The sequence below is a fragment of the Suricata suricatta genome, chromosome 4 (genome assembly GCF_006229205.1).
Source record: "Suricata suricatta isolate VVHF042 chromosome 4, meerkat_22Aug2017_6uvM2_HiC, whole genome shotgun sequence".
Classification (NCBI taxonomy): domain Eukaryota; kingdom Metazoa; phylum Chordata; class Mammalia; order Carnivora; family Herpestidae; genus Suricata; species Suricata suricatta.
The window spans coordinates 50,384,227-50,411,733 of NC_043703.1; the positions used below are offsets into that span (position 1 = coordinate 50,384,227).

The 27,507-nt window shown below is 37.9% G+C and overlaps 1 protein-coding gene across 3 annotated transcripts in view; it reads left to right on the forward strand.

Moving 5' to 3' along the window:
- The window catches only part of WBP4 (WW domain binding protein 4), a 59,251-nt gene extending 49,889 nt beyond the window's left edge, over positions 1–9,362 (forward strand). For all 3 annotated transcript variants that reach the window (XM_029936651.1, XM_029936650.1, XM_029936652.1), the window contains one exon: positions 9,000–9,362. In XM_029936651.1, coding sequence (XP_029792511.1) covers positions 9,000–9,210 — 211 coding nt within the window. In that variant the 3' untranslated portion in view covers positions 9,211–9,362. The remainder of the gene's footprint in view (positions 1–8,999) is intronic.
- Positions 9,363–27,507: the final 18,145 nt, after the last annotated feature.

The following is a 27,507-nucleotide window of genomic DNA, read 5'->3' on the forward strand; positions in this document are numbered from 1 at the left end:
TTTTTTGGACAGCTTGAGAAGGATAGGCATTAACTCTGCTTTTAATGTCGATAGACATTCCCAGGGTAGCCATCTGGTCCAGGACTCTTATTTGTTGGCAAATTTTTGATAAGTGATTCAATTTCTTCTCTGGTTATGGGTCTGTTCCAATTTTATATTTCTTCATGTTTGAGTTTTGGTAATTTGTGAGTGTTCAGGTATTTGTCAATTTCTTCCAGGTTGTCCAGGTTATTGGCATATAATTTTTCATAGTATTTGCTGAGAATTGCTTGTATTGCTGGTATTGGTTGTGATTTTATTCGTGATTTTTATCTATTTGGATCCTCTTTCTTTGAGATGTCTGGCTAGAGGTTTATCAGTTTGGGGGGTTTTTTAGATATTATATTTATTTCTGCTCTGATCTTTATTAATTTTCTTTTTCTGCTGGGTTTGTGGTTTCTTTCTTGTTCTGTTTCTAGTTCCTTTAGGTGTCCTGTTAGAGTTTGTATTTGGGATTTTTCTTGTTTTTTTAGATAGGCCTGCATTGCAATGTATTTTCTCTTAGGACTACCTTTGCTGCATCACAGAGGATTTGGATTGTTGTGTTTTCATTTTCATTTGTTTCCATATAGTTTTTAGTTTCTCCTTTAATTGCCTGGTTGGCCCATTTGTTCTTTAGTAGGATGTTGTTGAACCTCCCTGCATTTGGTGCTTTTCCAGACTTTTTCCTGTGGTTGATTTCAAGTTTCATAGCATTGTGATCTGAAAGTGTGCATGGTATGATCTCAGTTCGTTGATATTTATTACGGGCTGCTTTGTGACCCAGTATGTGATCTGTCTTGGAGAATGTACCATGTGCACTAGAGAAGAAAGTGAATTCCACACCTTTGGGATGTAGAGTTCTAAATGGGTCTGTCAAGTCCAACTGGTCCAATGTGTCATTCAGAGCCATTGTTTCTTTAGTGATTTTCTGTCTGGTTGATCTGTCCATTGCTGTAAGTGGAGTATTAAAGTCCTCTGCAGTTAGCACATTCCTATCAATAAGAGTGCTTGTGTTTGTGATAAGTTGTTTCATATATTGGGTGCTCCCAAATTCGATGCACAGGCATTTATAATTGTTACCTCCTTTTGATGGATAGACCACACAATTATTATATAATGCCCTTCTTTATCTCTTGTTACAGCTTTTAGTTAAAATCTACTTTGTCTGATATAAGTATGGCTATCCAACTTTCTTTGGAATTCCAGTAGCAGGAAAGATGGTTCTTTATCCCTACACTTTCAATCTGAAGGTGTCCTCAGGTCTAAAATGAGCCTCTTGTAGACAGCAAATAGATGGGTCTTCTTGTTTTTTCCATTCTGCTACCCTATGTCTTTTGATTGGAGCATTTAGTCTGTTTACATTCAGTGTTATTATTGAAAGATATGGGTTTAGAGTCACTGTGTTCTCTGTAGGATTCATGCTTGTAGTGATGTCTCTGGTCCTTTGTGTTCCTTGCAACATTTCTCTCATAGAGTCCACTTAGGATCTCTTGTAGGGCTGGTTTTGTGGTGATGAATTCCTTCAGTTTTTGTTTTTTTGGGAAAACCTTTCTCTCTCCTTCTATTCTGAATGACAGGCTTGCTGAAGAAAGGACTCTTGGCTGTATATTTTTCCTGTTCATCACATTGAAGATTTCCTGCCATTCCTTTGTGGCCTGCCAAGTTTCAGTAGCTAGGTCTGCTACTTATCCTTATGTGCCTACCTTTGTATGTTAAGGCCCATTTATCCCTAGCTGCTTTCAGAACTCTTTTTATCCTTGTATTTTGTCAGTTTCACTATGATTTGTCATGCTGAAGATTGAGTCAAGTTACGTCTGAAGGGAGTTCTCTGTGCCTCCTGAATTTCAATGTCTGTTTCCTTCCCCAGGTTGGGGAAGTTCTCAGCTATGATTTGTTCAAGTATCCCTTTAGTCCATTTCTCTTCTAGAATTTCTATGATACATATATAGTTTGATTGCATCACTCAGTTCTAGAATTCTCCTTTTGTGCTCTCCTGGATCAATTCATCTCTCTTTTTCTCAGCTGCCTCTTTTTCTATAATTTTATCTTCTAATTCACTTTTTCTCCCCTCTGCCTCTTCAGTACACACTGTGGCCACCTCCATTTTATTTTGCACCTCATATAGCATTTTTTAATTCAGCATGACTAGTTTTAAGATCCATGATCTTTGCTGCAGTGGAGTCTCTGTTCTTTGATGCCTTTTTCAAGCCCAACAATTAATTTTATGACTCTTTATCTAAAATTCTTGTTCACTTATGTTGCTTATATCTGTTTTGATCAATTCTTCATCTGTCATTTCTTTCTAGAATGTCTTTTGAGGAGAATTCTTCTTTCAGAATTCTCCTTTTATCCTTGAAAGGATAGAAAGGATCGTTTTGGCTAGATTTCTGTCTCTTGTAAAGTTTTAAGTTTGTTATGTGCTCTGCACCTGCGAGTACTGCTATATTACAGGAGGCTTATACATTTTCCAAGGCCTGGCCGTTCAGGTGGTTATTTTGAAGAGTGTTCCTTGCTCTCTTTTGTTGTGACTTTGGTTTGTTCCTTGAAGTAGCCCTAGAATTAATCCAGGCGATGCAGCAGTGCTGGTCTGGTGGAGGGGGCCATCTGTTTCGCAGCATCTATCCACTCCAGTAGATAAGCAGCTACTCAGCGCAGATGGGCGTGGTTTGGTGTAGGTGGGTCCTGCCTCCATTGTGGGTCCCCTGGACCAATCCTGAGGCCCTGCCTTGGTGGTTGTGGGGAGAAAAATGGTGACTGCCCAGTCCCTTTTTCACAGACCAGGTTTCCGAAATCACTTCTTTGGATCCGTCCTCACTGTGCCACAGGCACAGACTAGGTGGGCTGTCTCCTATGCCCCACATTTAGCTGCGTTTAAAGCTTCCCTTCTGTGCGTGTTAATGATGCTATCTGAAATCTAATCCTGCAGGCCACAGCACTTCAGGGCAGGGGTCTGGTTCCTCCTGATGCCAACTGCGCCCCTTAGGTACCACTGACCCCGGAGGGGACTCCCCTCACCCCCAGGCATGGGAACAGGGCAACCAGCCCCAGTCCAAAGAAGCCCTAGCAGTTGATTGTTTAATAGTATTCCTCTCCATCCTGGTCTGAGGTTTTTCTCTTGTCCAGATACAGTCCTATGCTTCCCCAGCCTCTCTTTCTCTTCCCTTTCCTCTCCACAGAAGGGGATCCCTCCTCTCGGTTGTTTTCTCTCTCCCAGTCATAGTCACACACTTGTGTGGCCCATCAGGTTGTCCCAGTGGGTCCCTGGAAGCGACTGTCTCCTTGCCTCCCAGACTCTTGGGGTTTAAAATCCTGCTTTAAGAGAGGAGGGAACTTCCTATTCACCTACTTCACCATGTTGGCCCCTCTCCTGGTCCTTTTAATTAAGGGAGAAATTCCCAGTTTAGAACACTCAGTCATAGAGTAAATGCTACCTAAGTGGACTTAACATCTAAAGAAAGATCATATTTTCTTTAAAGACACTTTGGAGTCCATTTAATAGTCATGAACAAGTTCACACAAGCTTTTGTGTGCCAGCCTGAGTTTTGTTTCAGTCAACAGGCTTAGGACGAGCTATTGTAATTGCTTGGTGGAAATGTCCAACAAGTGTTCTAGCATCTTACCAAAAATTAGATGTTTGTCTTTTGAAATACCCTTCAGGATATTCTCCTCTGGCTAGTTTCATCCAGTGTTTGTTGGTGAGAGCCAGGCCAAGCACTTGTAATAATTGGTATAAATCTGAGAAACCAAGGTGGTAAATTTGAATAACTGTTGAATTCTTCAGCAAACTTATTGGGGTCCTCAGGCACTTTAGGGAACTGTTTAACTATGGGCCCACAATTCAGCCTTAGTCCAGGGGATATAAGGAACTTGAAGTTTATTTAGTTCTTCAGAAAACTTAACTTTAAAGAAGCAGACTTTAATACGTTCGGGAGAGGAGGGAACCAGAGATGAAAGGGCAAGTTCAGCAGAAAGAACAGAAAAAGTGTTCCCAGAGGTGGGTCCTGAGCACAAGATGGGTGCAAATGGAGGGAGGGAGAAAAAAGCTTCAGAATCTGTTTTGATGGCTTTTGTTTTGATGGTTTCAATTGTTTGTTTGCCTCAGTTGATTTGTAAATAGCATTTTGCAAACTTAGTATCTGGAGAACGTCTGGAACCCTTAAGGTAGAGATGTAGAGTGATGGACCAACAAAAGTTAAGGAACGCATGCCCACTAAACTAGTCCTCCAAGAAATGTTAAAAGTGACTCTGCACAGATAGACCATAAGGAAGAGGAGTAAGAAAAGTAGGAAACACAAAAGTAGTATAAATAAGAATATCTATAAAACCAGTCAAGGGATTCACAAAATAAAAGGGTGTAAATTATGAAACCATATACCTAAAATGTGGGCAGGAGGGAAAGAAGGCTAAAGAATAGGTTCAAATTTAAGTGACCATCAACCTAATATAGATTGTTACATGCAGAAGATATAAAAATAGATATATAAATCTAATTATAACCATGACTCAAAAGCCAGTAATAGATATGCAAAGAGAAAAGAATCCAAGTATATCACTTAAGCCAACTAATCATGAGAAAAAGAGAAGAATGGGACAAAAAAGTACAAAAACAACCATAAAACAAGTAACAAAATGGTAATAAACACATACCTATGAATAATTACTTTGAATGCAAATGAAGCAACTCCATCAAAAGACAGAGTGATAGAATGGATAAAAATATGCTGCCCAGAAGAGACTCATTTCAGACCTAAAGACAGCTGCAGAATGAAAGTGAAGGAATGGGGAAGTGTTTGTCATGCAGACGGATGTCAGAAGAAAGCCCGGGTGGTAATACGTGCATTCGACAAAATAGGCTTTAAAATAAAGACTATATAATAAGAGACGAAGAAAGAAACTATATAATAATAAAAGGAACAATCCAAGAAGATATAACTGCTGTAAATATTTATGCACCCAAAATAGGAGCACCCAAATACATAAAACTGTTAATAACAAAAAGGAAATAATTGGAAGTAATACATTAATAGTAGGGTACTTTAATTTTTTTTAACGTTCATTTATTTTTGAGAGAGTGTGAACAGGGGTGCGTGGGTGGCTCAGTTGGTTAAGCCTCTGTCCCTTGATTTTTGGCTCAGATCATGATCTCACAGTTCATTAGCTTGAGCCCTATGTGGGGCTCCATGCTGATGACAAAGCCTGCTTGGGATTCTCTTTTTCCTGCTCTCTCTACCCCTCCCTACTCACTCTCTCAAAATAAACTTTTATAATACGATTGTCAGTTTTTCTTACCAGCAGAAACAGGTTAATTGGGTAATACTAGAGAAGTGCAGTCCAGGACAAACAAGATAGGTCAAAACCATAGGCAAGTCTTCAGAAGGAAAGAGGGATGCTCTTTAATAAAGAGGAAAGCAGGATGTTGGGAAGGCCGTTATAAACAAAAAAGTCCATTAGAGTAAACTGGAAGCATAGTGACTTACCATTGGCTGAGTTGTCTCTCCTTGGCTAGATTGTTGCTTGGGGAAGGAGGAGAGCCTTTCTTCCTCCTGTTGGGACAGCAAAATAGTATCCATGTGCAAGGTCCCTCTCTTCCCATGGGGTCTGGAATTGGAAGGGTGGGAGAGCTTGCCCTGTAGGCCTCCTGCTCCATTCTAAATGAGATTTTGTTTAAAAAAAATTTTTTAAAGGTTTCCTTTTATTAAATTTCACATTTTAAAATATGCATGTGGGTGGGAGGGTTATTTTTTCCACCTTTATTCATTGTGTTCAGACACTATAACTTTTGCAGTTCTTGCATTTTGAATTTGGAAATGAGTAGGTTTTTGTGGAAGTGCTTGTATAATTATTTTTTGTAACTACTCCAAAGTTATTTGAATGGACATTTCTCTGTCATAGACTTACTTGCAGTCTCTTGCCTTTTCTTTCAAATACAAACTTCTTTTAAGTCTGTCATGAGGTTATATATCCTACTTCACTGCCACTTCTGTTCACCTCCACTTAGAATTGTCATTTCAAACATGGAACCCTTCTCTATTTTATCTTTCCCATAATCCCACTTAAGAAATGCTACGGGTGCCTGGCTCAGTAGGTTAAGTGCTAGACTTCATTTTGGCTCAGGTCATGATCTGCAGTTCTTGAGTTTGAACCTGCATCAGGCTCTGTACTGGCAGTGTGGAGCCTGCTTGAGATTCTCTCTCTCTCCACCCCCCCCCCCCCCCCCCCCCCCCCCCCCCCCCCCCCCCCCCGCAACGGCCCCACCTCTACCCAGCTCACACTTTCTCCTTCTCAAAATAAACAAACTTTTAAAAAATGTTATAGCTTGATCACTCAATCAAAACACAATATGAAGTGCCAAGATTCAAATGAAATAAGTGAATCTCATCAAATTTTCTTGGATACAGATTCATTTTACCAGTGACCAAACCCTACTACACTTCATTCCTCAGATGTTTCTCTCCTTGGCTAATAGAATTTCTTAGTTTCACCTGGAAGCAGAGTGGTCTGGGGAAAAAAATACACGTTTTAGGTCAGACAGGCCTGAGTTTTAATCCAGGCTCTGCTACTTACATAACAGTTTGGTTGATCAAGTTATTTAACCTCTTTAAACCTTAGTTTCCTTCTGTATTAAAAGAATAAAAAGCCAAGAATTAACACTCTGTCAACTGCGGGGGCTACTAACCTTAGAAAAATCACCATTGTTGGCAGTCTTAGAGAAAATAGGGAAGTAGGAAAAGCAAACAAAAATAGCATTTAATATACATATAATTATATAGAGCATATAAAATATTTTTATAATTTATGGAGTACATATTTAATGTTATATATTATATGTGTAATACCTATGTGGTCTATAAATTATAATCTATAAATATATATAAATATTTTTTAAGTTTATTTGTTATTTTGAGAGAGGCAGAGAGAGAGAGAATTCCAGGCAGGCTATACTGTCATTGCAGAGCCCAGTGTAGGCTTCAAACTCATCAACCATGAGATCATGATCTGAGCTGAAACCAAGAGCCACCCACTTAACCAGCTGAGCCACCCTGGTACCCCTAACATATATTTTTTTAATACAGTAAAAAAAAGTTTTAGAAGGCATCTGTTTTCAAAACAAATCAGACTTAAGACCAGTTCCAGTGAGAATCTCTATTTGCTGCATCCCCTCATCAGATTTTGAGGAAATGTTTATCACATGATCTAAAATATAACAAACACTTGAGGAAGAATATATTATGTGGAAAAGTTTTATTTTAGTTTTGAACTAGCCATTACTAGTTTGAAATTTATTTTTGTACTTATATTGTTTTTGTTTTGCTGTAAGCCTAGCAAATTTGCAAACTATTTTTACATTTAAAAAAAAATTAGTGGTGCCTGACTGGCTCATTTGGTAAAGCATGTGACTTGATCTCAGGATTGTGAGTTTGATCCCCACATTAGGTATAGAGATTACTTAAAATCTTAGAAAGTATTTATTACAATGCCTAAAAACCTACTTTTTTAAACCTGTTTTTATTCATTTATATATAAGATGGGACATGAAAAGATTTTGTAAAACTACTTCTATAGGCCTTTCTACATAGTCTTTCTGAGAGGGAAGCAAATTTGTTATCATGTACTTTAAAAATAATTGACCTGGTAGCATATATTACATTTTAGCCAACACAAACAAATGGAAAGGTATTTCATGCTGCATGCTTATGAGTTAGGAGAATTAATTTGTTAAAAAGTCCATATTATCTGAAGCAATCTACAGATACAATGTAATCCCTATCGAAATACCAACAGCATTTTACACAGAACTAGAACAAATAATACTAAAATTTGTATGGAACCCCAAAATACCCCAAACAGCCAAAGCAGTCTTAAAAAAGAAGAACACAGCTGGAGACACCACAACCCTGGACTTCAGATATACTGCAAAGCTGTAGTAATCAAAACAGTATGGTACTGGCCCAAAAATAGACACATAGATTAATGGAAAAAAATAGAGAACTCAGACATAAACACATGTTTATATGGTCAATCTATAACGAATACTAACCAGCTAATCTTCTGGTTTCACATGATAGAAACTCAAGTTACCTTAAATAAGAAATAGGTTGTTAATTCAAAGATTCCCAGGAAGGTTCTACCTACCAAGCTGCAGGAAGGGAAGGACTTGGGCTGAGCCTGACTGATTAACTAGAGCAAGACTTGAAACATTGGCAGGATTCTCTTTCTTTACTCCTGCCTCCCTGTAAGCCAGCTTTATTCTCAGTCATTGCAGAATTCCTTTAAATAGGATATATAGTTCCTCACAGGTTTTATGTTCTTAGCCACTAGACAGTTAAACATAATGGTCTTTCTGGGCCATGTTCAAAAAGTTCACTGGTGGGACTGACGGGTGTGGTATGACTTAGTTGCTCTTTCAGGGACCAGTTGACTGGGTAGAGGGTGGAATACTGTGATAGGTTCATGTCAGTTAGGTACCAGTCTCTAGACAAGTCAACGGACTACTAATCATGTGGGTGGCTAGGTCTTAGAAAAGGAGTGCTAGGTAAACAGCCGCGTGGAGTCTCCTACGCTAGGATGGTGGGATTCCATGGTTTTCATGATGTGCTGTGTAAGCCCCCAGAGCCCTGGTCAGTTCATGGCAAAACCAGTTTTCTATAAATAACTGTCACACACCCACCTTTGCAACTTGTACTGCTAGTCCTGTATAAGCACAAACATTTCCTTAGATGATACATGCTTTATGCAAAAGCAATAAAAGAATAGAGATTAAAAGAATAGAATAAAAAGAATTTTCCAGACATGTATCCCCCTAAATAAGTATTCTGTATCTGAAATAATATTATAAAATCAGTATTTTTTAAGTTCCTACTTTGAAATGACTTTTAACTTCTATCATTAGAACAATGATCTTTTGAGCCTTTGGTGGACTCAGAGGTTATGTAAAAGTTTGTCTGAGTCTAATAAATAATGGTTTTCTTCTGTTTCAGTGAGGAGGTAGACTTTGAACTTCCGTGCACTGAAAATGAGTATGTATCAACGTCAGAACCTGATATTGGTGGACAACCTAAAGTGGTATTTAAAGAAAAAACAGTTACTTCTCTTGGAATCGTGGCAGATGGAGTGGCCCCAGTCTTTAAAAAGAGAAGAATTGAAAATGGAAAATGTAGAAATTTAAGGCAACGAGGTGATGATCAGTAATTATAAAAGAGCTTTTTTTTCCTGCTTTTCAGACCGCATGGAGACTGTACACCTTGAAGCTCCTCTGTGTTTGTTTAAATGCCAAAAATTTAGATGTATTCTAAATGTATTTTATGTGAATCTAAAATAAATCATTTTTCATGTGAAATTTATTTTTGCTCCTAAAGTGGAAGCACCACATTTCATTGTAATACAGTGTATTATGTTGAGTGTTTAAAAATCCTAATTATGTTGTAATACAAGATGCCATGTATCTGTGACTTAAAACATGGAAAAACAAGGCCTTTATGAGCACATTCTGATCCTGCACTGAAAAGGCATTACTTTTGCACACTGATACTCGCTTATCCAAGAAATAAGAATCAGACCACATAAAGGAAGATGCATGGGCCCGTGATGGTTCAGTTCTGAGGATCCCGTCAAAAGCTTACCTACTATACTCAGTTTAAGGTTAAGGGCCAAGAATCAGGACTGCAACTCAGGTACTTTAAACATAGTGCTTAATATGGAATGAAATTTGGACCAAAGGAAGAAATGTGTATTTTCCCAGTTTGGTTCAAAGCAACAAGCATTGCTCAACCACTGTTACTCACTTCGAGCTAGGCCTTGTGCTGGAGCTGAGGTCTAAAGATGAAGGAGACCTGTCCCTGTGCTTCACGATCTCACGTGCTGGCACGATCCCGCTCTCAGTCCGGCACTCTGCTTAACAGCCTTATGTGTACTGGAAAGTAATGTTTTCAGGATTATTTAAAGCTATGTAGATAAAGGCTTGAAGAAAAATAGTATGATCTCTGGCTTGAGTAAAGTTTTTAGTATTCCTATAGACAAATTGGAAATATCTTTTCTGATTAAATTTCTTAAAAAGTAGAATTTTCTTATTTTATCCATTTGAGGTGGTTTCTTCCCTTTATTACTCCAAATTCTTAAAATTATATTTTTTATAAATTGTACAGTATTTAATGTTTGGTAGTATATATTTATCTTTTTAAGTTTACTAGTGTACATGTAAGAAAATGATAGCTTATTAAAAACTTTATTAACAAGTAAACTAATATTGGATTGAATTTTTTTTCCTTCTAATACTGATCAGAGTTAAGTAGCATTGGTGAAACAGTATTTGGAGATTTGTTTATATTTGCTGTCTACCTCAGTCTAGGTATTTCATTAGCATATAGCAGTGTGAAGAAGTATTTTAGATTCTCAATAGTGCGTTTGTCATCTAACTAAGCAGTGCATTTTGGTGCTCAACTGTCCTCGACTAGAGAAAGTAGTAAGGCCATAAATGGAATGCTGCTTTATTTTACCCCCACTTCACTCATACAACATACACAAAAAACATACCTTATCATCAGGAGCTTGGGAGGATGGTGGAGTAAGGGGACCCCAAGCTCACCCTGTCCCACATTTAGATATCCAATCCAAGTCAATAGAACAGAATGATCCAAAGACTGGCAGAATAAACTCCACAACTAAATGTATAGGTGGAGCTGCATCTGAAAGGTTAGGAAGGTCAGAGAGGCAGAGAGAGGCTGCCTGCAGGAGGGAGGGAACTGTGCGTGCAGAGAGACCAGCAGGGGGGCCGGATTCTGTGTTTGTAAAAACCAATGCGACTTGGATCCTAGAGCTTTAAGAGTCAGCGGACTCTGCACTGGGCAAATGATAGCTGTGTCTCTGTTCCTAAAGAGCAGCGGGCGTGGAGAGGCAACATGAAAACGGCAGCCTACACAATGCTGGGGACAAATAGATTTGGTCCTACTGAGTATGGGTCATTTTAAGGGACTTGGGAAATGAGGGAGCTGGCAGGTGCCATTTTCCTCCTTCACCCCCAACACAAACACTGAGCCACCTGCAGGAGGTGGTGCTGCACAGACACTTGCTACCTAATGTACTACCAATATATTATGCCCACTAGTTCTCCAGAGCGCTTTCCCCCTCCAGGCCTGGTGGTCTTGTCCCTGGGCTCGGTGCAAATTTTGCTGAAGCCATGCTTACACCCTGCCTAGCCACCAGGTATACAGTTGCCACTGTGCATATCACCCAGCGCTGCCCCGTGCCAAACCTGGAACCCCCACCACTTGGCCCCAGTGCACAAGTCCCCAGCTGCCACAGTGTTTTGGGAAATCCAGTATAGGACTAGGGTCCCAACACAAATTTTGCTAACACCACTTCCCCACTCCTGAGTTTTCCGGCAGGCACAGCCCCTCAGAGCTGGCCTGTTAGAGTCCCACTAACACTACAGAGAATAATCACAGCCTACAACATGCAGAGAGTCCGTGCAGACAACTGCACTGAAAGGAAAAGTGCCAACAGCAGGATGTCAACACACACAGGATACTCCCCTGCAGTGTCACGTTCTGATGAATGGGGGATACTGAACTGCAGGTGCTCCAGGACCTCCTCTTCATAAAATCACTACTTTCAAGAGCAGAAGACCTACCTGACAACACAGAAACAGAAAAGCAGACAAAATGAGACAAATTTTTCCCAACTCAAAAAACAAGACAAGTCCATGGCTAGAGATCTAAGTAAAACAGTTCTATCTAACATGCCAGAGAGTTTAAAGCAGTGACCACAGGATACTTACTGGACTTGAGAAAACAACATGAGACAACACGGAGATAAGGAATAACATATCAGAGATAAAGGGCTCAATAAATGAAATGAGAAACATGCATGACAGAATGAATAATGGGATGGAAGAGGAATAAATCAGTGACCTAGAAGAGTAATGGAACATAATCAAGTTGAACAAAAGAGTAAAAACAATTACACAAAACAAGAACAGACAGGGAATTCACTCCATCAAATGTAATAACATTCATATTATAGGACTCCCAGAAGAGAGAAAAAAGGAGCAGAAAATTTATTTGAAGAATAATCTAGGGAAGGAAACAGATAACCAGGAACAGGAGACACAGAGGTTTCCCATCAAAATCTACAAAAGCAGACCCACACCAAGATATAACTAAATTGAAAAAATATAGTAAAAAATCTTAAAAGCAAGACAGGGGCACCTGCATGGCTCATGTAGTTGAGCATCCAATCCTTGGTTTCAGCTCAGGTCATGGGCTCATGGATTGTGAGTTCAAGCCCTGCGTCAGGCTCTGCACTGAAAACTTCTAGAGAGAAAGAGAGGGAGGGAGGGAAAAAGGGAGGAAGGAAGGCAGAAAGGAAAAGAGAGGGAGAGAGAGTGAGAGTGCAGCAAGATAAAAATTGGCATGACACATTCAAGGTGCTGAATAGGAAAAATCTGCAGTCAAGAATACTTTTCCAGCAAGGTTATCATTCAGAATAGAAGGAGAGATTAAGAGTTTCCCATAAAAAACTAAAGGAGTTCATGACCACTAAATCAACTCTGCAAGAAATACTAAATGGGACTCCGAGTAGAAAGGGGGACCTGGCGGGCTCAATTAGCAGAGCATGTGACTTTGATCTCGGGGTCATGAGTTTGAGTCCCACAGTGGGTGCAGGGATTACCTAAATAAATAACTTTTAAAAAACAAAAAATACAAATTGGTATATAAAAATTTTAAAAAGGAGAGAACAAAAGTGACAGTAAAAAGGAAAAACACAAAAGCAGCAAAAATGAATATTTCTCTATAAAATCAGTCAAGGGACTCCCCCCAAAAAGATACAAAAATATAATATATACCTAAAACAGGCAGAGGAGAGAAGAATGAGTTCAAACTTAAATGATCATCAACTTAATATAGACTGCTAATGCAGAAGAGTTTACATACAAACCTAATAGTAACCATATACCAAAAACTACTAATAAACATGTAAAGAATAAAGAAATCCAAATAAATCTCTAAAGAAAATCAACAAAACATGAAAGAGAATGACAAGAAAGGATCAGAGAAAATCTTCAGAAACAGTCACAAAACAAGTTAAAAATGGCAATGAATACATATCTGTCAATGATTAATTTTCAAAACTTTTTCTTTAGGAGGGGGAGGGACAGAGAGAGAAAGAATACCAAGCAGGCTCCACATTTAGCATGGAGCCCAAAATAGGGCTTCACCTCACAATCATGAGATCATGACCTGAGCCACGCCACCCAGCCACCACAATTATTACTTTTAATGTAAATGGACTAAATGGTCCAATCACCAGACATAAGGTGACAGAATGAAAAAGAAAAGTAAGATCCATCTATATGCTGCCTTATTTTAGACCTAAAGTCACCTAAAGATTGAAAGTGAGGGATAGAAAAATATCATGCAAACGGAGGTCCAAAGGAAGCTGGAGTAGCAATACTTCTATCAGACAAAAGAGACTTTAAAACAAAGACTGTAACAAGGGACAAAGAAGGACACTATATAATAATAAGAGGGATGATCCAACAAGAAGATATAACAATTATAAATATTTAGGCACCCGTCAAAGGAACACCCCCAAATATAAAACAGTTAATAACAAACATAAAGGAACTGATCGATAGAAAAACAGTAATTATAAAGGACATTAGTTCCCCACCTACCTCAATGGACAGATCATCTAAACAGAAAATCAACAAGGAATGACACCCTGGCACAGATGGATTTAACAGATATATCCAGAACATTCCATCCTAAAACAGCAGAATACACATTCTTTTCAAGTGCACATAGAACATTCTCCAGAATAAATAACATAGCGGGCCACAAGTCTCACAAATTGAAAAAGATGGAAGTCATACCATGCATCTATTCTGAACACATGGCTATGAAACTAAAAATCAACCACAAGAAAAAAATATGGAAAGGACACAAATACATGGAGTTTAAAATAACATGCTGCTAAACAAGGAGTGGATCCCCCAGGAAACAAAAGAAGAAATTAAAAATACATGGAAACAGATAAAAATGAAAGTACAATGATCCCAAACCTCTGGGATGCAATAAAAGTGGTTCTAAGAGGGCAGTTTATAGCAATGTAGGTCTAATTCAAGTAGCAAGAAAAATCTCATATAAACAACCTATCCTTACACTTAAAAGAGCTAAAAAAAAAAAAGAACAATAAAACCTAAAACAAGCAGAAGGAAGGAAATAATAAAGATTAGAGCAGAAATAAATGATACAGAAACTAAAAAAGGAAAACCAGAATGTAGAACAGGGGCCCCTGCTTAGGCCATGATCTCATGGTTTATGGGTTTGTGTCTGCATCGGGCTCTGTGTGCTGACAGCTCAGAGCCTGAAGCCTGCTTCAGATTTCGTGTCTCCCTCTCTCTCTGGCCCTCCCCCATTCATGTTCTCTCTCTCTCAAAAATAAATAATAATAATAATAATAATAATAATAATAATATTTTTAAAAACAATGGAACAGATCAATGAAACCAGGTTATTTGAAAAGAAATTAATGAAATTGATAAACTTCTAGCCATGAAAAAAAAAGAAAAGACTCAAGTAAAATCACAAATGAGGGGCACCTAGGTGACTCAATCAGTTGAGCATTCAACTTCAGCTCAGGTCATGAGCTCATGGTTCATAAGTTCAAGCCCTACATCGGGTTCTTTGCTGACAGCTCAGAGCCTGGAGCCTGCTTCAGATTCTGTGTCTCCCTCTCTCTCTGCCCCTCCCCACCTCACACTCTGCCTCTATCTCTGAAAAATGAATAAACCTTAAAAAAATGTCTTTTTAATCACAAATGAGAGAGAAGAAATAACCAACACCAGAAGAAATACAATCATATTATGAAAAACTATATGCCAACAAATTGGACAACTTAGAAAAAAATGAATATATTCCTAGAAACATATAAACTACCAAAACGGGAACAGGAAGAAATTGAAAATATGAACAGACAGATAAGTAACAAAGATACTGAATCAGTAATAAAAAACTCTTAACAAAAGTCTAGGACTAGATGGTTTCACAGGCAAATTCTGTCAAATATTTTAAAAAGAGTTAATACTTATTCTTTTCAAACTATTCTAAAAATTAGCAAAGGAAGGAAAACTTCAAAATTCATTCTATGATGCCATTACCCTTATAGCTAAACCTGGGTAAAGATATCACTAAAAAAGAGAACAGGCCAATATCCCTGATGAATATAGATGCAAAAATTTTCAGTAAAACACTGTTAAAGTGAACTCAATAATACATTTAAAAACCATCCCACCACTAAGTGGGATTTATTCTCAGATTCTGAGGGTGGTTCAATATTCATAAAGCAATTGACATGGTACATCACGTCAATAAAAGAATGAAAACCATATGATTATTTCAATAAGTGAAGAAAAAACATTCATTCATGATAAAAATCCTCAACAAAGAAGGTTTAGAGGGAACATACTTCAACATAATAAAGGCCACATATTAAGAACCCAGACAAAACCAAACTCAATGGGGAAAACCTGAGAACTTTTCCCCCAAGGTCAGGGACAAGACAAGCATGTCCACTCTTACCACTTTAATTCAAAATAGTACTAGAAGTCCTAGCCACAGCAATCAGAGAAGAAAAAGAAAGGACATCCACATGGATAAGGAAGAAGTAAAACTTTTATTATTTGCAGATCACATGGTATTATATATAGGAAATGCAAAGACTCTACCAAAAAAATCCTATACTGATAAACGAATTCAGTAAAGTCCCTGGATTAAAAAAAAAAATCAAGGTACAGAAAGCTGTTGCATTTCTGTATACCAAAAATGACGCAGCAGAAAGTAAAATTAAGAAAACAATCTCATTTACAATTGCACCAAAAATAAGAAATATAGGGATAAATCTAACCTAACCAAAGAGATGAAGAATCTGTACTCAGAAAACTATAAAACACCAATGAAATAAATTGAAGATGACACAAAGAAATGGAAATACATTCCATGCTTATGGATTGAGAGAACAAATATTGTTAAAATGTTTATACTACCCAAAGTGATCTACACATTTATTGCAATCCTTTTGCAATCAAAATACCAACAGTACTTTTCATAAAACTAGAACAAACAATCCTAAAATTTGTGTGGAACCACAAAAACCCTGAATAGCCAAAGAAATTTTGAAAAAGAAAAAAAAGCAAAACTGGAGTATCACAATATTGGACTTCAAGTTATATTACAAAGTTGTAGCAATCCAAACATCATGGTACTGGCAAAATAGACACATAGAACAGAATACAAATAGGACAGAATAGAAAACTCCAAAATAAACCCACAATTATATGGTCACTCTTCAGCAAAGCAAGAAAGAATACACAATAGAAAAAAGTCTCTTCAGCAAATGGTGCTGGGAAAACTGGTCAGCTACATGCAAAAGAAAGAAACTTGGCCACTTTTTTATTAACAAAAAATAAATTCAAAATGGATTAAAGACCTAAATGTGAGACCTGAAACCATAAAAATCCTAGAAGAGAATACAGCCAGTAACTTCTTTGACATGGACCGTAGCAACTTCTTTAGAGATATGTCTCCAAGGCAAAGGAAACAAAAGCAAAAATAAACTACTGGGATTACATTAAAATAAAAAGTGTCTATACTGCAAAGGAAACAATTGACAAAACCAAAAGGCAACCTATGGGATGGGAGAAGATATTTGCAAATGATATATCCAATAAAAGCCTAGTATCCAAAATACATAAAGAACTTATAAAACTCAACACCCAAAAAAACAACTAATCCAATCCCATTTAAAAATGGGCAGAAGACACGAACAGACACTTCTCCAAAAAAGACATACAGATGGCCAACAGACACATGAAAAGATGCTCATTATCCCTGATCATCAGAAAATGCAAATCAAAATGAGAATGAGATATCATTCCCCACGTGTCAGAATGGCCAAAATCAAAAACACAAGAAACAACAGGTCATTGATGAGGATGTGAAGGAAGAGAAATCTTGTGCACTGTTGGTGGGAATGCAAACTGGCAGCACCACTGTGGAAAATAGTACGGAGGTTCCTCAAAAAGTTAAAAATAGTGGCGTGCTTGGCTGGCTCCGGTAGAGCATGCACCGCTTAATCTCAAGGTCTTGGATTCAGGCGCCACATTAGGCATAGAGCTTACTTAAATAAATAAATAAATAGAACAATCTTATGATCCAGCAATGGCGCCACTGGGTATTTACCCCCAAAATACAAGAACATTAATTCAATCAAGTACATCCATCCCTATGTTTACTGCATTATTTACAATAGCCAAGTTGTGGAGCAACCCAAGCGTCCATCAATTGATGAATGGATAATGATGTGATGTGTATGTGTATTATTATTCATTCATAATATTATTCCATTCTATTATTATGCAATTATTATGAAATATTATTCAGTCATAAAAAAGAATGAAATGCTGCGATTTGCAGTGACATGAATGAAGCTAGAGAGTACTGTGCTAAGTGAAATGAGTCAGAGAAAGACAAATACTCTATGATTTCATTCATATGTGGAATTTAAGAAGTAAAAGGGAAGGGAAGCAAAGAGGGGAAATGAGAGAAACAAATAAAGGGAATCTTTTTTTAAATTTTTTTTAATTTATTTTTTGAGAAAGAGATAGTATGAGCAGGGGAAGGTCAGAGAGAGGGAGACATAGCATCCAAAGCAGGTTCCAAGTTCTGAGCTAGCTATAAGCAGAGCCCAACATGGGGCTCAAGCCCACCAACCAAGAGATCATGACCTGAGCCGAAATCGGACGCTCAATTGACTGAGCCACCCAGATGCCCCAAGGAAATCTTTTTTAAATTGTTTATTCATTTTGAGAGAGAGAGCACAAGTGGGAGAAGGGCAGAGAGAGGGAGAGAATCCCACACCGCCAGTGCAGAGCCAGATGCAGGACTTGAACCCATGAACCACAAGATCATGAACTGAGCCAAAATTGAGAGTCAAACACTCAACTGATTTAGCCACCCAGGCATCCCAAGAAAGGAACTCATTTATAGAGAACTGATGGTCACCAGAGGGTAGGGGTCTATGAGGGGGTGTTAAATAAGTGATGAGGATTAGGAAGTGCACTTGTCCAGATGAACACAGGGTGATGTATGGAAGGGTTGAGTCACTATACTGTACACCTGAAACTAACATAACACTGTACTGGAATTAAAATAAAAACTTTAAAAAACAAATATAAGGCTCTCAGCATGGATCCACCACGCTGGTAAAGTCTGTGAGCCCGAGTTTAGGCCCCGGCAAGCCTAAACCCGTAATAAAGCCCTTTGCTTTTGCAAAAAATAAATAAATAAATAAATAAAAATAAAAAACAAATATAAGATCACACTTCATTTTATAGTGTTTCTCTCTGATGCACTCTATTTATTTTTTTTTTAACATTTATTCATTTTTGAGAGAAAGATAGACTGCAAGTGGGGGAGGGGCAGAGAGAGAGGGAGACACAGAATCCAAAGCTGTCAGCACAGAGCCCGATGCAGGGCTTGAACCCACTGAGCCACCTGGGTGCCCCTCTGATGCATTCTTTAAATTATTTCCTTTACCTTTGGAATAAGAAGTATTTTCTAGTGCCTAACTGGCTCAGTCAGTAGAACATGTGACTGTTAATCTTGGGGTCATGAGTTCAAATCTGTGTTAGATGTAAAAAAGAAAATAAAAAAGTATTCTCAGAAGTTTGGAAGTAAATCTTAAACTGAACTATTTTTAAGAATTGCTCAAGGAGGAGGGATGGGCTAAATGGGTAAGGGGCATTAAAGAATCTACTCCTGAAATTATTGTTGCATCATATGCTAACTAACTTGGATGTAAATTTAAAAATAAGTTATTAATAAAAAATAACTAAAATAAAATGAAAATAAAATTTCAGAGAAATGCATAAGGTATGTTCTAGTTCAGCTAATTTGTTAACAAAAACATTCAGCCACATTAATAAAATAAAATTCAAATAAAACTATAAAAACAAAATATATTGCTCAGGAAACACTCATCAAAAATTTTAGCAAATAAAATAAATAAAAACAGTACTTTTTTATTTGCTGTGAGAGAGTAGAGGGGCGTCTAGATGGCTCAGTTGATTAAATGTCTGCCTCTTGATCTTGGCTCAGATCAGTTTGTGCTTTTGAGCCCCATGTAGGGCTCTGTGCTGATAGTGTGGAGCCTGCTTGGGATTCTCTCTGCCTCTCCGTCTGCCCCTCTTCCACTTGTGTGTGCATGCATACTCTCTCTCTCAAAATAAATAAACAAACATAAATTTGAAAAAAAGACTAGAGAACATAGAGGAAGGGGGTGATGGACACGGAGGAGGGCACTTGTGGGGACAAGCGCTGGGTATTGACATGGAAACCACCTTGACAATAAACTACTAAAATAAAGAAATAAAATCACCTGGATTTTTTAAGAAGTTAAATATTTAATATCATGTCTACCACTACCAAGTATTTCATACTTTCAATATATATGTACATAGATCATAATATATTTTATTATGAATATAAAACTCCAAATAGTAAAGAAGTATAAAAAAGTCCCAATAATCTCTCACCCTCCCTGGTGACCACTGTGGGCTTTTTTTTCCTAAGCATGTTAATATCATGGTGCAGTAGGGCTATAACCTTTATGACATTTGGTTCCATGAAGTCCATTCTGGATGAGTCTTATACACTGCTAGTTAAATACGTGCAGTAACTTTCTTCTGTATTTTATGGATGTTCTGAGGTCTTAAAAGCTTGCTAGCCCCTCCCTTCTCGGAGCTGGCAAAGGGCTTGCCCTGGAGCACATCTTTCACATAAAATTAACGAATCCCAAACGCACCCTCCAGCCTCCTCCTTGTCTAATTCTCACAGCCAGACCAATATTCTCTCTGCCCTGAATCATACGAGGGCAGACAGCCCAGCAACTAGAGACCACTCCAATAGCCACCCTCCCCCTGGCGTTCTACAAACTCACCAATCCTATTTACTTTGCCTTGCTTTTCCTACAAACACTTCAATAAAGACTTTGGCCTAGACTTTTCCCTTACTCTTGTCTTCTGCCAAAACCTAGTAGTGGCCCTGTGGCTCAGTGTGGCATGCACTGACCTTCTCTGAGACCTGTGAATATAATAAACTTTGTCCTTCCAAGCCCCAGTCTTGTCTTTCTCGTGGCCACACCTACTTCACTACGCCAGAGCCAACAGATGCATTTGTACAGCACTATATCAGTACAACATTTATAGAGAAAAACACATAAAAGTTTACAAGTATGTATCAGTTAAGCTGGCGAGTCCAGTAAAATGAATGAAATCTTGCCATTTACAATATCATGGATGGAGCTAGAGAGTATAATTAACACTAAGAGATTTAAGTCAGTCAGAGAAAGACAGCATATGATTTCACTGATATGTGGAATTTAAGAAACCAAGGAACAAAGGGGGAAGAAAGGGAGAGAGACAAATCAAGAAACAGACTCTTAACTACAGAGAACAAACTGATGGTCACCAGAGTGGGTGGTAGATGGGGGGGATGGGTGAAATAGGTGATAGGGATTAAAGAGTGCACTTATGGTGAGCACTGACTAATGTACACAATTGTTAAATCACTATGTTGTACATGTGAAACTAATACACCAAAGCTGGCAACATCACGATGCTGGACTTCAAACTGTATTACAAAGCTGTCATCATCAAGACAGTATGGTACTGGCACAAAAAACAGACACATGGAACAGACCAATGGAACAGAATAGAAAACCCAGAAATGGACCCACAAATCTATGGTCAACTAATATTTGACAAAGCAGTAAAGAATATCCAATGGAAAAGACAGTTTCTTCAGCAAATGGTGCTGGGAAAACTGGACAGCAACATGCAGAAGGATAAACCTGGACCACTTTCTTACCCCACACAGAGAAATAAACTCAAAATGGATGAAAGACCTGAATGTAAGAGAGGAAATTCATCAGAATCCTAGAGGAGAAAACAGGCAGCGACCTCTTTGACCTTGGCCACACCAACTTTTTAAGAAGATAAAAACCTTCTGCACAGTGAAGGAAACAAGCAACAAAACTAAAAGGCAACCATTGGAATGGGAAAAGATATTTGCAAATGATATTGGATAAGAGGTTAGTACCCAAAATCTATAAAGAACTTATCAAACTCAACACCCCCAAAAGCAAATAATATAGCGAAGAAATGGGCCAAAAAATGTGAACACTTTTCCAAAGAGGACATCCAGAGGCCTAACAGACACATGAAAAGATGCTCAACATCACTCATCATCAGGGAAGTACAAATTAAAACCACAATGAGATACCACCTCAGAAAGGCTAAAATTAATAACTCAGAAAACCAGAGATGTTGGTGAGGATGTAGAAAAACGAGAACACTTATGCACTGCTAGTGGGAATGCAAATTGGGGAAGCCACTCTGGAAAACAGTATGGAGGCTCCTCAAAAAATTAAAAATAGAACTACCCTACAGCCCAGCAATTGCACTAATAGGTATTTATCCAAAGGATAAAATGCTGATTCAAAGGGACACATACACCCTAATGTTTATAGCAGCATTATTGACGAAAGCCAAATTTGGGAAAGAGCTCAAATGTCCATTGACTGATGAATGGATAAAGAAAATAAAGAAGATGTAGTATATATATATATACACAATGGAATATTGTTCAGAGACCAAAAAGAATGAAATTTTGCCATTTGCAACAATGTGGATGGAACAAGAGTGTATGCTAAGTGAAATAAATCAGAGAAATATATGATTACACTCATAAGTGGAATATAAGAAGCAAAACAGATGAACATAGGGGAAGGGAAGGAAAAGTAAGATAAAAACAGAGAGGAGGCAACTCCTTAGAACTCTTAACTACAGAGAACAAACTGAGAGTTGTTAGAAGGGTGTTGGGTGGAGGCAGGGGCCAAATGGGTGATGGGTATTCATGAGGGCACTTGTTGGGATGAGCACTGGGTATTAAATGTAAGTAATGAATCACTAAATTCTCCTGGAACCATTAATACGTTGTATGTTAACTAGCTTGGATTTAAATTAAAAAAAAAAACCCTAAGATAACACTGGATGTTAACAATACTAAAATTAAAAAATATATATTGGGATTAAAAATAAAAAGTTAATTAAAAAAATTTCTGGGGCTGCCTGGCTGGTTCAGTGTGTTGGGCATGTGACTCTTGATCTCAGGGTCTTGAGTTCAAGCCCCATATTGGGCAGAGAGCTACTTAAATTTTTTTCCTGGAAAAAAAAAAGTGTAGGAACTATGTTTTACTTGCAAGAACAGTCATTACTCGTGACATGCTTACTGGTGTAGAAAAAAATGTTATTCTCACCAAAAATAGTGGAGAACTGGAGAAAAGAATAGTGATTTTATTTTGAGTTTTGTTATTTTTCCTAACAAAATAAAGAAATTCGGAAAGTGTGCTTTTAATGTCCTTTCCACAAATATTAATGAAACAAAGACTAGATTTTTTTTGCATCTTGTTTGTATATATGTGTGTTTTAGGTGTGAGATTTTTTTCTATGTCCAGATGGTATTGCTAAAAATTAATTTATAAAAGAGCTCTATTTGTTTTAAAGTCAAATGTTTATAGAAATTGTGCATTCTAAAACTCAGAGACTAACCAAAATGTTTTTCAAGTTCATATGAGCTAAGAAAAAATTCAACAATTAAAAGTAGTTTATGTTTGGGGGCACCTCGGTGGCTCAGTTGATTAATTATCGGACTCTTGATTTTGGCTAGGGTCATGAACTCATGGTTTGTGAGATGGAGCTCCACTTTGGTCTCTGCACTGACAGCGAGGAGCCTGCTTCGGATTCTCTCTTTCTCTCTCCCTCTCAGCCCCTCCCCCGTGTGTGTGTGTGTGTGTGTGTGCGCGTGCACATGCGCGCTCTCTCTCTCAAAATAAACTTTAAAAGAAAAAAACTAGTTTAAATTTGTTGTTTAATTAAAACAAACATGTCTTTAGATTTATCAGCACTAAATATAAAACTATTATTCTACCAAAATATACCAAATGTCAAATAAGCTTGTATTATCTGTTCCAAATTATCAGCAAAAAAATGACTTAAAAATGATGATTGATTTTGTCTGTCTCATGAAGTTTACATGCATAACTGTTATGATCAAATAGGTCAAATAAATAAAAAGTTTTATAGCTTTCAAAATATTTGGTAGGCTGAAGCTTTGGAGTTTTGCTAAATTAAATGACGCATTGAGCTGAATTCATTAAGTATCTAAGTCTTTTCTGACTAAGAATACTAAAGCACCTGATTACTGACCATAGGTTTGTCTGCTTTGGCCTCTTATTGCAGAAAAACTGGAGGGTACTTGGGTCTGTTGATAAACATGCTGTGTACTTAACTGAAAGATTGTATTATGAAAAAAAACCATGTTTCTAGATAATTAAAAGTGTATTCATTAATTTCCAATATAAGGAATTCTGATGTAACAGTTCACTATTGGTTACCACTTAGTTTTCTTTGGATTCAAAGGTTTCTCAAAGTTAAAATTCTGATAAATGTCATAGAAACTGCTGGAAATGATAAGGGAAGCAACTCTGCAGAAAAAGTAAGATGTGTTTTTGATAAGAAAGAAGGTATGAGGATTAGGAATACATTTTTGTTGAGGAAAAGAAAGCAAGTTTGTCCTAAATAAGGTTGGTTGTTTAGAGAAAGAAGACCTAGGACAAAATCTAAATGAAAAAGAAAGTTGTAGTAGGTTTATGAAGGGAAATCTTTGGAGAAGAATTTTCTGCATGGTCAGGACTAAATAAAATGGAATGAGTTTTATATGTACATTGGTAGAAAATTGAGACTTACGCTTCCTGTCTGTTTTCCTGGATTGTTGGTCTGCTCCTGATAAGAAATTATAAGCAAAGTTTTGCTTTATCTGCCCCCACTCTGCTCCAAAAAAACCCCAGGAACTTTCTATGCTTTGTCTTTATCAGATCTTTGATTATGTAAGGAAGTTAAAACTGAATATTAAAAGGGTCTAAGACTAGATAACCTTCTGTATTTGCCTTTGGAATCTCTTATTGCCACCATGGTTACATAGATCATTAAAAATTAAGTTTTTTTAACGATCTATAATCCCACTTAGGTATGTGCTTTAAAACCTTCAAAGTTTTTAACAAGACCTACCAAGATTTGATTTCTAAATGAAGTCATTTTGACTGATCAGGCTTGTTTACTTGGTGTGGTCAGTTACTCGTAAGCACTGTCCAACAACTGATGATAAACCCTCTTAATGTGTGTGTGTAAATGCTGTAACTGTTTTAGGAATTATATGAAATTCTTGAAATTTTAATATGTTCTGGTATAAGGTCCTCTAATTATTAAAATGTTTGCCACGGAAATAATTAGATGTCCTTGCCAAATGCGTTATAACAAACTCTCATCAGATCTTTAACCATGGCCATTTTTTAATGATCTTTTGTCACTTAGTGTTATTGTTCTGATGCTCTTGCAAAATGTGTTCCATCTTCAAGCGGATTCATGAAAAGGACTTTTTGACAAACTCCGGTTTCTAATATATTTAAAGTAATAAAACTAAGCTGAGTAAGAATTTGCAAAACTAAAGGAAAAGCTGCATTCACCCAGAATGAGTCTTAGTAACAGGAGACTGAATAAATTAAGGAAGATGATTATAGTTTTGACCACTTTTGTTTGAAACATTGCTGGTCTGGGGCACCTGGGTATCTCTTAAGTGTCTGACTCTTAAAAAAGAAAAAAGAAAGAAAAAAAAAAAGGGTGTGACTCTTGATTTCAACTCAGGTCATGATCTCACAGTTCATGAGACTGAGCCCCACATCTGGCTCAGTACTGACAGTGCAGAGACTGCTTGGGATTCTCTATCTCCCTCTCACTCTCTCTCAAAATAAATAATTAAACATTAGAAAAAATAAAATAATGAATCATTGCTGGTTCTCTAATGTCTGCCCTTCCATATTTAAGGGAACTTTTTCTCTTAAGATATTTAGGATTTACAGAGATATGACAAAATATTCCTTTGTGAACAAATTGAAACATTTATCTTTTCTCCCTACCTGAACCTTCCAGAATTCAAAAACTCCATGTATTCTTTCATGGCAATTACAATTATTTGCTTATGTTCAGTAAGAATCTGTTCTCCTTGTAACAAGACACTATCAGAAATACTGGTTATGTTACCAAGGCTTTGACTGGAATGTCATATCTGAGAAAGATATGCATAGAGTCAAAATGACCAGACAGCTTTAAGGAATTAACACTGACTTTGTGGAGCCAACAAAGACCCTTGGAAATAGTAGCCTGATATCTTGCTTACAGAGTTCCCAGCAGCCTTACCAGGTGAGTAAACAATGTCACTTCCTGGCCAGTGCAGAGACCTCAGGATATTTGGGGGACCTCAAGCAGAGGAAGTCCCCCATATCTACAGGTATGCAGACAAACCTGACAGCAAGGATTCAGCTTGGCTTCTGGTCTTGAGAGGCTATTAAAAGTTCAATCTGGAGCGCCTGGGTGGCTCAGTGGGTAAGTGTCTGACTTCAGCTCAGGTCATGATCTCACTGTTGGTAGGTTTGAGCCCCGCATCAGGCTCTGTGCTGAGAGCTCAGAGCCAGGAGCCTGCTTCAGATTCTGTCTCCCTCTTTCTCTGACCCTCCCCTGCTCGCTCGCTCTCTCGCTCTCTCTCTCTCTCTCTCTCTCTCAAAGATAAAAACATTAAAAGAATTTTTTAAAAGTTCAATCTCAAATTCCTTATAAAAAGTTCCAGCAAAACAGATTTAAAAGAACTCATATGGTCAATCATTATTCTTTCTGTGTTTATGTAAATAATGAGGCCAAGTTGGTTAGAACTGAACTTGTTTTACTAACAAATCAGTCTTAATTTGGCTATTTTGGGTAAAAATGGGAGAGATTATTGAAAGAAAATGCTTCCAAAACACATCTTTGTATATATTAGATTTTAATACTATTCACTGTGCACTGGACTAGATCTTGGTTTCTTCTAGCAGTGTTCTCCAGTGCCTGGCTAGGGCTGTCCAAACCAACATGTCGATTTTTCTCCCACCTTTCTAACTTGTAATCATTTGAGAATGAAAACTGCCCTTTTCCCCCAAAGCCCTGCAAATTGAAAATATAAACAACTTGAGGTAAAGAAATCGCTGCAGTAGATCACGTATCATCATGTGTGCCTGTTGCTCAGTGGGCCACTCAAAGATCATTAGAGACGTTCAAGCTACAAACTACTATGAGAAGTAGATGACATCAGGGTCCACTGCTTTCCCCAAGCTTCAGGACCAGGCCTGTATTTCTATTCTCCTTTTAAAATGGTAATAGTAGGGACACTTGGGAGGCTCAGCTGGCTGAGTGTTAGATGTCAGCTCAGGTCATGATCTTGCAAGTTTGTGAGTGGCAGCCCCACTTCGGGCTCCCTACTGTCAGCCCAGAGCCCGCATGGGATCCTCTGTCTCCCTCTCTCTCTCCCCCTCCCCTGCTCATTCATTCATTCTCTCTCTCTCTCTCTCTCTCTCTCTCTCTCTCCCCCTTTCTCTCTCTCAAAACAAATAAAGTTAACATAAAATAAAATAGTAATATTAGAAGATAGTAAGCCTACTTGTTGGCTTTCACCTCCCTTTTAATTACCTTCTGATAAAATATTGTGATTACCCACTGACTTAACTCATATAACTTCAATACTCCCTAATACCTATTATGATAACTTAGGTAAAATGTTTATGGCCCCTTGGACATACTTTAATGTTTCTTTAGTTTCTAGTGCTTATATATTACAAAGGACCTGTATTAGGGAAGACCTTTCAAGAAGTATTACCGGGGTGCCTGGGTTGCTTAGTGGGTTAAACATTGGACTTTAGCTCAGATCATGATCTCACAGTGAGTTCAAGCCCCACATCAGGTGAGCCCTGCTTCCCTCTCTCTCCCCCTCTCTGCCTCTTGTGGGATTCTCTCTCCCTCTCTCTTCACCCCTCACTCACTAGAGCCCTCTCAAAAAAAAAAAAAAAAAACAGGTGGGGAGCACCTGGGTAGCTTAGTCGGTAAGTTGTCTGACTTCTGCTCAGGTCATGATTTTATGGTTGGTGAGTTCAAGCCCCACACCGGGCTTTGTGCTGACAGCTCAGAGCTTGGAGGCTGCTTTGGATTCTATGTCTCTCTCTCTCGCTCTCGCTCTCTCAAAAATAAACATTTTTTTAAAAAAGATCAGGGGGCGCCTGGGTGGCTCAGTTGGTTAAGCGTCCAACTGTTGGTTTTAGTTCAGGTCACCATCTCATGGTTTGTGAGTTTGAGCCCCACATGGGGCTCCATGCTGACAGTGCAGAGCCTACTTGGGTGCTGTCTCTGCCTCTTCCCCACTCACTCTGTCTCTTTCTTAAAAACAAACAAATAAACTTAAAATTAAAAAAATATCATTTCTGCTCTATGGATCTTACAAAAAAGAAAGAAAT